Here is a 10,719-nt window from a genome sequence, read left to right as displayed (position 1 = left end):
GCCCAACGTGGCCTTGAACTTTTGATACTCCTGCTTCAGCCTCCAGGGTGCTAGGATGACTTGCCTTGTGCCACCAGACCTGGCTTCCATTTTGACTTTTAGTCTGGTTTCTTGGGGCCTCAGTGCAGGAGTTTCACTCAAAACAACAGTCCTCAAGTTTGCAGACAACAGTGCAAACAAACACAAATGAACAGCCCTCTGTGATTTTACTCAGTAATATGTTTTGAATGTTTTCTGCTCACATCGATGTAGAAGGCAATCAATCCCTTTGACAAACAGCATGTAAAGAAAGTTGTTTCCAGGCCGGGCGGTGGTGGCGCACACCTTTAATCCCAGCACTTGAGAGGCAGAGGCAGGCGGATCTCTGTGAGTTCAAGGCTAGCCTGGTCTACAAAGCGAGTTCCAGGAAGCCAGGGCTACACAGAGAAACCCTGTCTCAAAAAAAAAAAAAAAAAAAGAAAGTTGTTTCCAGAGTTAAAGGAGGAAGTTCCGGGTGTAGGGACGGTGCAGTGCCAGGCAGTAGATCTGCAAGGACACCAGGCTGGCACAAACATGGCATCACACACAGAGGTGGGGATGGCTGCTCAACACTGTTAGTTTGCACTCTATACCGGTCACCTGCTCTTCCAGCTGAAGTGGGAAGACAGCGGTGCCTCTCACAGGGAGCCTGAGGCTCAGACTTGAGGCTAAGACTGCGGCTGACAAGCTGAGGTCATGTCATGGCCTAATGAGACTGAAACCTGTCCTAGACCATAGGCAGCCATGGCTGAGGAGTGTGCAGGCCCAGGCTCTGCAGCAGCAGAGGTAGTCAGCAGATGTCAAAGTGGGGACAGGCCTGTGATAAAGCCACCCAGGGGTCAGCTGAGATAAAAATATCTGTCAGTGAAGGGACAGCTGAGGTAAAGGTCTCCAGACAGAACTGTCCTCCTGGACTTTCCAAGGTGGATCATAGCTGGATCAGGCTTCTGCTGGTGTTCCAGGACTCTGACTGCTCACATACCAAAGAGTGAGAGGTGGTGGGAAGGAAATGAGGGTTACACATGGGCGGGCACTCTGGGAAGTCTAGGTGAGCCATGCCCCCCTCCCCCAGTCCATGCTCAGGAGCTCAGGTACACAAAGGGGCTTTTATAGGAAGGGAAAATGGACACGCTGAACACTAGGTGGGGTCATCAACTTTTTGCTGGAACACGTAGTTGACCTTGACCTACCCCGACAAGTCTGGAGTTCCTGAGACCTTGCTTTTCTCCAGGTTCAACCTGTGTTAGTGGCGATACAGGACACGCAGGGGAAGGAGCCACAATATCAGATTGAACAAGAAGTCTCCAGACGTGTGGGGGTTCGTAAACGTAAAGATTATTTAGCAGGCAAGACTTCAGGTCGGCCGTTTTTTTTTTTTTGTTTTTGAGAATTTAGGGGATGACAAATGACATCGGCAAAGGGGCGGGCACTGGGACACCGGCTGGGCCATGCGTGGGCAGAAGGGGAATGATGTCTGCAGGTCTCTAGGGCTCCAGCACCCGCTACAGGGAGGGGCAGACCCTTAACTGACGGTCAGCAGCACCGGGCCAGCGAGGCTGGCGCAGGCGCAGAACAGACCGTTCCTTGGCCGCTGGCACGCACGCGCACCGCCCCGGATTCCGCCACTCCAGTCATGGCGGCTGTCCGGGCCGCCCTGGGTCCCGCCCTCGCTGACGTACCGCGGGTCACCTGACTCAGCTGCGGGCTGAAGAGACACAAGGGAAGTCGCCGTCGCGGGAGCTAGAGCCTCCGACCCAGGACTCCCGCGCCATGCCGTCCGAGAAGACCTTCAAGCAGCGCCGCAGCTTCGGTGCGTGCCCCGGGCCCTGGGGTGGGAGATCCGGGTGGTGTCGTGAGCGGTGGTGGTCGGGATCCCGGTGGTGTCATGAGGGGCCGGGACGTGCCAGGGGCCGTTGGGGTCTCCCTCTCCATCCCCCAGCTTCGCGGTCCCTACGGGCTGAGTCCCCTGGGTCGCCCGGGCCCGGCGCGTCACCTTGGTCGTCGGTGGTCTCGGCGTCCCCGCCGGGACAGGAAACCCGACCCGGGTGGCGGAGGGGACCGTACCGCGGCGCTCTGGGCTGTGTTCTTAGTGGGCCCCAGGTCCGGGCGCCCGCAAGCCCCGGGACAGCACCCAGCCGCCTCCGCTCGCTCGGACAGTCGCCTGGGGACGTTTGTGTAGGAAAGATTAGCCTTTGTCTACTAACGGGAATTTGATAGCTATTTGATTTGCTTGTAGTGATCTCTAGTTATTCTGGAACAGTTGTCAAGAAAGGAGTGAGGGGAGTGCGAAGTGAGACGTGCACCTTAGCTAGAACCCGGATCCCCAGAGTGGCCGAGGGTAAACTCTCCAAAGCTCCATCCGTCTTATCCTTAGAACGCGTTTTAGGTGGTTTCGCGTTTTAGGTCGTTTCCCCGAGTTCGCTTTCATCTCCCCGTACCCCAGCCATTCTGAAGAAAACGCGGGGATCTGTCTGATGACTGCTGCTTTCCTTGCTTCTGACTTTAGTGGTCCTGACTGTGGGCACAGAGTTTAGAGGTGTGCCATACAGACGTTGTTTGGAGCGGCCCCTTTGTGGAGGCCACACCAATCTTGCTTCTCCATTTGAAGGTATCTAGATTGGTGGAGCTCTCGAGTCTATCTGCAGTGAGGGGATGCTTACTGGGTGGACTGAGGGCTCACTCCAAACAGACCCTTTGTAGCTGAAGAACCTGGGTGGGGCCTAGGGCAGTGAAGCTCAGGATCCGCCTAGTGGCAGAATCCCTTTAGCTTTCTGTCATACATTCTTGCACTTCCAGTAAGTAGCCATCATCCCCAGTGCTGAAAGGGGACTAAGACATTCTGGAGGCCAGGCACCCTTACAGATCCTTAGAAAGACAGGACCAACTTCAAGTTAAAACTGATTGAGAGGCAGGCGGATCAGATCTGAGTTCAAGGCCAGTAAGTTCCAGGACAGCCACTCTACACACAGAACCCTGTCTGGGGGAAAAATTTTTTTTTCATTATTTGCAGGATGGTCCTAAGCACCAGTGAAACTGTGTCTCTAGGGAAGTTAGTGTGCTGGGCCAAAATAAGTAGCCCCAGGGATTGACCCATCTCCTGGAGGCAAGATTCCCATCAAATTCAACCAGATGTCAAGCTTTTAATCCTAGCACTGGGGAGGCAGAGGCAGGCCTGTCTGAGTTTGAGGCCAGCCTGATCTACATAGTGACTTCAGGCCAGCCAGGTCTTCGTAGTGAGACCCTCCCTCTCTCAAAACAAACAAAATGACCTAAGCTGTCACTCAGGGCTGGGCCCAATGGAGAGAGAGAACTTAGTAATGGGGGTTGGGAGTGGCATCTGTTCTTCCAGGCACTAGAAAAAACAATACTTAGACTTCTACCCGCTGATTATCTGCTCCTGCGACTCTTGTTCCCAGAGGCTAAGGAAAGGAGCCTAGGCTGGGACCTTGCTGGGCCTCTGTAGGAGCTCACTGCCATGTTGTGTTTTTTATTTGGTCATTAGTCATCTCTCTACAAGCCTGGGTGGGAGGCACTTGGGATGCTGAGAGGCTGAAACTGTCGATGGTTACATGGGCTGGTCTCTGGAGAGAGGCATGATAAATATGTCCTTACAGTTAAAGGACCGGTCTCCTCCAGTACAAACTGTTGGCCTCTGAGCAGCTGTCTGCTTACAAATGCCCCTAGCATGCCCTGAATGTCCCCACTCTTCCAGGGACACCCCAGTTCACTGTCCCTGTAGCCAAAGGCTGAGCAAGTCCTACGGGCCATCAGTTTTGTCCCTTGTTTAATAAAGAGAACTAATAGCTGGGCAGTGGTGGTGCTCGCCTTTAATCCCAGCACTCTGGAGGCAGAAGCAGGTGGATCTCTGAGTTTGAGGCCAGCCTGGTTTACAGAGTAAGTTCCAGGACAGCTGAGGCTACACAGAAAGACTCTGTCTCAAAAGAGCAAAACCAAAAACTTCCTGTCTTTCCCTTTGGGGCCTTATTTTGGGACAAATGAGAGTGACATGTAGTTTCTGGTGGAGCCCTTTGGCCCGTTCTTTTCCTTCTCAAACTGTCGGTGAGAACTGTTCCTACTCTAAGAAATCTGACTCTGCCTGAGCATTCCTGTCTTAACTAGTTGGGTCTTTGTTGTGGTTGGTTATTTTAAACAGACTGGGCTGGCCTTGAATTTACAGAGATCTTCCTGTCTCTGCCTTCAAGTGCTGGGATTAAAGGTGTGGGCCACCACGTCCAGTTTTTTTATTTTTATCAAGCTGGGAGGTGGTAGTGCACACCTTAAATCCTAGCATTCTTAAAACAAAACAAAAAAAGGAAGCTTGCCCAGCTGGGGTCTGGGGCCTTGTGAGTTAAACCCTTAGTTCTTCTGCCTCCATGTGTGTCTGTGCACCGTGTGCCTTGTCGGTGCCCATGGCGGCAGAAAGGGGGTCCGAGATGGCTGCAGGCCACATGTGCTCCTAACTCTTGAGCCGACTCTGCAGCCCCGAAGTGTGGAGTGTGCGGGCCAGGTATGTAAGCAGCTACTGGTCTGAGTGAGTTAATTGTAGTGACTTGTCCTGCACCCTGGAGTAGTCAGCAGGGACACAATGGAGAGTTTTTCTGGAAAGAGGCAGGATGCCATGTATAGATGGAACCACCCCATCTGTGGGGTGACAGGGAGAAATGGTGCGGAGAGCTCAGCCAGCTCTTGAGTAGAGAAGGGTGAAGGGGTAAGCCAGCCACCCGGTGCTGGTGACTTGTTAGTGCAGAGCCTGACATGTACCAGGCAACATTTTGTCACTAAGCACATCCTCAGCTCCTTGAGTTTACTATGGATGGCAGCTGAGTCTGCAGTTGGCCCTTCCTATTTCTGTAAGGAGAAAACCAAAAAGGTGATCAAAAAGTTCTTTTAACCCACATGCAGTTGGCAGTGACACAGAAATTTGTCCGTCATGTTGGCCACAGCATCATTTTTTTTCTGGAGTCTTCTCAAGATTTTTCACAACACTGTTTGCAAACACCATGAGTCCTACCCAAAGTGTCATAGTTCTGTTAGTTTTGTTTTGCTTAACGCTACCTCCTCCTTCCTGAGTGATGTGTCTCCTGCTGTATGGCCGAGTCCTGGGCTTTTTCCTGTTAGCATAGAAAGCCTGTACAGTGTTGAAAATGAAGATAAGACTGGTTCTTGGTCTTCCCAGCTTTGGTCAGGCAGAGGCGGAGGAGTTCAAGGTCATCCTTAACTACATGATGAGCTTGAGGCCAAGCTGGGTTACAGGAGACTCCAGGAAAGTGTTCAGCAGACTCTATGGGGGTTTGATTTGGGGTTTGAGAGAGTGTCAAACACTGTAGCCCAGGTGCACAGCTCTAATTTCAGCACTGGGAAGACTTAGGCAAGAGGGTCTTGCCAGTTTGAGGCCAGCCTGGGATACATAGACCATTTCAGAAAAGAAATAAAACAAATCCTGAATGGTACCAAGTGGCTCCCCTTCCTTAACCAGAAGTGCTAAGTGAAAATTGCATTAGTCCTTGGTTTTTCCAAGTTGGACTGAAAAACTAACAAAACTTAATAGGAGAGATTGGAAGACACCCCCTTTTCCCCAAGTTACAGTTAACCTGCTCTGTGTGGCTACACATCTGCGTTTTCAGCCCCTTGAAATGAGGGTTTACCCTCTGGGCTGTGCTGAACTGCCTGATAGACCTGCTGTTGCTGTCTCAGTGCTCAGTGGTGAGATGTGATCCGAACCCGAAGTCCAGGGAAAGGTGTCCCCACTGCTGCTCTGCCTCAATACAGGACCGTCACCAGCAGGAATTGGTAGCATGGCCCCTGCTATCCCTGTGTCTCTTCTTTCTTGCAGAACAAAGAGTGGAAGATGTCCGGCTCATACGGGAGCAGCACCCCACCAAGATCCCGGTAGGTCCTACTGTGGCTGTGATACTTCTGGCCCCACAGGACAGCTCTCCCCTGCCCCCACAGGAGCCCTTGGACTCCGGCTGTGTGTACCCACCTAACCACACGCTTCTTCCCAACTGGAACTTGTTGCTCTTGTGCCCGTCGAAGGGGAAAGGGACAAATGGGCTAGAACTTAGCTTTTTTCCTTTTCTCCGTGGTACCCAGATTGAACCCGAGGCCTGAGTACGTGACTACTAAACTCTACTCCAGCCATCACTGCTAGGGAAACAAGGAGGACTTGTGTGGGAACCAGCATCCTCAGGGTGCCATGGCTGCTTTGTAGGAGATGAAGGGACATGACTCTGAGCCCCTTACTGAGTGTCTTGCTGACAGACAGCCATCAGTACCCCCCTACGCGGTGTTCCCTGGTTTGAAGTCAGGCATGGACAGGCCAGGGTTCAAAGTGTCTCATGTTCTACAGCCAGTTCCCACATTCTGGGAGGAATTATGGTGTCATGCCTCTTTCACCATGGAAGAGGACTTAGCCTCTCAGGATGTCAGCTGTCCCTGGGTTAGAAGGGAGCCTCAGTGCCAAGTGCTGCAGGTGTCTCCCTGTGTAGCGTTCTCACCAACCCCATCACACCATTCTCAAAGGGAAAAGTCGAAAAGGGAGGGGTGGCGGGAGGTGGCACATGTTGTTCTAAATGGTTGGACATTTCCCAGTCTGTCCTCACATGGGGGTAAAGCTTCCTGGGCAGGGCCCCGTAAGGAGCTTTTCCTGAACTGAAACAGTCCTTCATTTGGAGTGCCTGCCCGACCTACTTGCAGGAAACACAGCCGCCTGAGCCTGCCAGGATCTGCAGGCAACTTCCTGCAAGGCTGTGGTCTGGGCATACAGCAGCAGCTCCTTTCTACAGTAGCTTGGGATATTTGCAGAAACTCAGCTGTTGATCTGCTCGTGACACCAAGCAAGTGTGAGAGCTAGGCTCAGCGCTGCCTAGTTGAGAATAGTGGCCAGAGTGTCTGGCTCCCAGGCATTCCAGGCTGGAAACCTTGAGGGCAGAGGCCTGTTTCAGACCAACCAGTCACTTGTCTTCCGCCATGACCTGTACATCTTCCCAAATTGGAGAGTGAAGGAAAAGCAGAAGTTAAGAACTGGAGAGGGAGCCAGATATGCTTGGATGATTGTTTCATTATGGGGATTCCCAACAAGGGGCTGGAACCTGCTCAGGGACAGCCCTCTAGTGTTCCCACATTTCTGACCTTCTAGAAGAGTGTCACAGTCTTTCTTACATGTCTTTAACTACTCTGCACCTTGGAGGGTCTGCCTCATAAACCCAGGTATGTGGCACCCACAGCTGGCATTTCCTGTGGATTCCATGCTTCTGAGCAATCCACAGGATGGAGTTTTCAATCTCCCAGGGATGATGATCACAGGTTTTGAGAGATGGCCTTTCGAGGAACCACATGCAGGTCACGTGCAGACGGGCGCTTTCCCTCCAGAAGCATGTCGCCCTGTTCCTTCTTCCATGACCAGGCAGGGATCTCTGTTCTGGGTGGATACATGGCACTTGGAAACTGGTGTGCTGAGGTTTGTTTTTTTGAGAAAGAATTTCTCAGTGTAATAGACCAGGCTGGCCTTGAACTCACAGAGATCCACCTGCCTCTACCTCCTGAGTGCTGGGATTAAAGGTGTGCACCACCACACCCGGCTGCTTTTATTAACATTTCTTAAAAATTATGTTTTGGGTAGAGAGATGGCTCAGTGGCTTAGAATACTTGATGCTCTCACAGAGGACCTGGGTTTGATTCCTAGCACCCACATGGCAGCTCACAGCCATCTGATCCATAAAACTTATAGCTGTATATATTACTGGGTATGAGGAGGTTCATGTCTATGATCCTAGCACTTAGGAGGCTGATGCAGGTGGATAGCCATGAGTTAAAGACTATCCTGGGCTACGGTGTAAAACTGTTTTTAAAAAAACAGCCGGATATGGTGACATACATCTTTAATCCTAGCAAAACAGTTTTAACAACAAAAAGGGTGCCTGGTGGCCAGTACATGTCCTGTGCATTCACATTCCACAGGCAGAGCTGTGAATGAATGCTGGTCACAGGAGTGTTATGGGGAAGCTAATGGAAGACTGGGTTAGGCCCAACTCTACATAGCACATGCTGGCCACAGCATGGGGAGTGTTGTGCCTGCTGCTAAGTGTCTCTGGCTGGCCTTTGCAGGTGATAATAGAGCGATACAAGGGTGAGAAGCAACTGCCTGTCCTGGACAAAACCAAGTTCCTCGTACCTGATCATGTGAACATGAGCGAGCTCATCAAGATAATTAGGTATTTGGCCATTTCTTATCTGTTTCCTTGAGTGACACTTCTCCTTTCCCCATCTTGGTGCCAGCCTTAGGTCCCTCCTACTTCTTTCATGTCCTTGTAAGTCAGGTAGGTCCCACCCTGCAGCTGCATATATCTCAGGACAGCTGTGAATGTGGTCTAGCATATTTATAGAAAGCCATCACATCTGAGGGGCTAAAGGTTGGACATATATACTGTCTGACAATTCTTTGAAATATTACTAGATTGTTGCTGGCTCATTTGAGATCCCCTATCCTAGTAAACTGTCGGGAATACTTATGCTTGTGGACAGTGAGAGTTAGTAAGGGAATGTGGACTCAGAACTGCAGCAACCTGAAAGGCTATGGCCAGTTGTAGATTTTGAATACTAATGCCCATTTGGATGGCAGTTTCAAACTGGCGTCAGATGGAGAGCCAGTCCCTCCTGATTCCAGCCATCGCTGAGGGCTGTCACATGCTAAGAAGAGGGCTGTGGGTTTGCTTGGTTTTGCCAGATCAGTGGGTTTTGTTTGTTGTTTTTTTAGTGGCCCAAGTTCTTCACAGTATGGCAACCTCAGTGTGTCTCCCCACTGTCTTCTCTCCACAGAAGGCGCTTACAGCTTAACGCCAATCAAGCTTTCTTCCTCCTGGTGAATGGGCACAGCATGGTGAGTGTGTCCACACCCATTTCTGAAGTGTACGAGAGTGAGAAGGATGAAGACGGCTTTCTGTACATGGTGTATGCCTCCCAGGAGACATTTGGAACAGCACTGGCTGTGTAAGACTAAAACAATGCCTAATGTTTGTTAAGCCCTTATCAAGGAAAAAAGGGACGTTACCAGCGGATGCTGGTCAGCTCACACTCACAGATCAGAACGTAGGCGCCCACCTAGGGTGTTAGGAACTGTTTGTCAGCCAGAAACTGAGCTCCATGCAAGCGCATTCAGCTTGGAAACTCATCTAAACTAGGCTCTCTTGTGTTCAAACTTTAGAAGTTTAAAAATAAAATACTTTGCATCCTAAGTTGCCAATAAAACAGACCAAGTTATTTTGACATTTTTCTCCTCAGTAGGGATTTAAAATGGAATAGCATCATCAGGGGCACAGTCTCTTCCTGGGATCTGCTGCCTTCTCTAAAAGGGCTTCCACTCAGTAGATAAGTCTGCCTAAGCGGTCCCTTGGCCCAGGTTGTCTAGCAGAGGACCCCAGAGGGCTCTGGCTTTGACCAACACAGGTCAGATATGTAGGCTGTAGCTCTAAGTAGCCTGGTCCTGACCCCCAGTTGCACCACCATGTTGACCTTCAATGGTGCAGGGAAGCTTATTCGCTGCTGTCTAGATGCTACCACAGACACTCACCACTACTCAGAGGCCAGGTCCAGCCTTGAACAAGGGGTCGCTTGGTCCAGCTTCGTAAGAGGCTGCAGACAGAGTAAAGTGTTTTTCAACTGGTTTGGATTTTGTCTGGCCGGTACCTGCTCCAGGGAGGGGAGCAGGCAGGTGTGCGGTGCTGGCGTTAGGACGCAGCTGTCAAACAGAAGACTGAACCCTGAAGTTGAAATGCACTCCCGTCTGCACTTGGCTTACAGCTGTAGATAATGTGTTAGTGTGTAACTGTCTTTGTAAGAACAGTTCTATCAGACAGCTGTTGAGATTCTCCCACTCCACCTCAGTCCATTAGATGTCAGCTGTGAAGACAACAGCAGCAGGAGACACATGCTCTTGATGATATCCATGGCCAGTTCCAACTAGTGCAAACCACTGCTTCCTGCTTCCTGCATGTGGTCCACTGTGACACTCAGACCATCCTTGGTCACTCACTCATCCTTGTGATCTGAGAATCTCAGTGAGAACTGCCTGCTGTCATGGAGGGAAACCAACATAGCCACCTCCTACCCTAGCTCCTTACAGGCACCCCTCCCCTCCCCGCATGCGGCTGTCCACTTGCTAACTTTCAATTTGTTATTTACATCATGTATATTCTGACTACCCTGTCTCACGTAGGTTGTGTACGTCATTATTATGTCCCCAGTTTTTATAACTACGGTGCGATCAATAAGGATTCCTGTAATACTGCTTTAAAAATGCTGCTCAGATGGGCGGCCTTCATTTATAGGACATCTGTACACTTCGATGCACTAAGTGAATAAAGGCACAATTGAACCTGTCCTGAGAGCTGTCTTATGGTGTCAGCGTGGGAACTGGGCCCTGCAGTGTGCTGAGAGGGAGGGCACCTTCCTCTCCTTGGTCAACACCTTGCCACTAGTTCCTGCTTTTAAATTCTCTGGATAGCTGACTGATCTGCCAGCTGTCAGGATGCAAGTTGGTGCTGTGGTAGTAACACACGCATGATGGCCTTGCCCACCAGAGCACGCACAGCAAAGGATGAGTGTGGGGTGGGGGCTTTACTCGTGTGGACAGCTGCTGACACTTGGGAGACAGTGGAAGCAACTTCAGCTTAAAGCAGACGGCAGCTCTGCAAAGCTGTCCAA

The 10,719-nt window shown here is 51.0% G+C and overlaps 1 protein-coding gene across 1 annotated transcript; it reads left to right on the top strand.

Annotated features, from left to right (window-relative positions):
* Positions 1–1,695: 1,695 nt before the first annotated feature.
* Positions 1,696–10,395, top strand: Map1lc3b (microtubule associated protein 1 light chain 3 beta). Its single transcript, XM_052726883.1, has 4 exons — positions 1,696–1,828; positions 5,852–5,907; positions 8,125–8,231; positions 8,836–10,395. Exons 1-4 carry the CDS (start codon positions 1,789–1,791, stop codon positions 9,008–9,010), a joined length of 378 nt encoding a protein of 125 aa, XP_052582843.1. The 5' UTR covers positions 1,696–1,788; the 3' UTR covers positions 9,011–10,395.
* Positions 10,396–10,719: the final 324 nt, after the last annotated feature.

This window comes from Peromyscus californicus, unplaced genomic scaffold (genome assembly GCF_007827085.1).
Source record: "Peromyscus californicus insignis strain IS unplaced genomic scaffold, ASM782708v3 Scaffold_8__1_contigs__length_139910024, whole genome shotgun sequence".
Taxonomy (NCBI): domain Eukaryota; kingdom Metazoa; phylum Chordata; class Mammalia; order Rodentia; family Cricetidae; genus Peromyscus; species Peromyscus californicus.
Note: the sequence above shows the minus strand (reverse complement) of the source record. Positions and strands in the feature narration are given on the sequence as shown.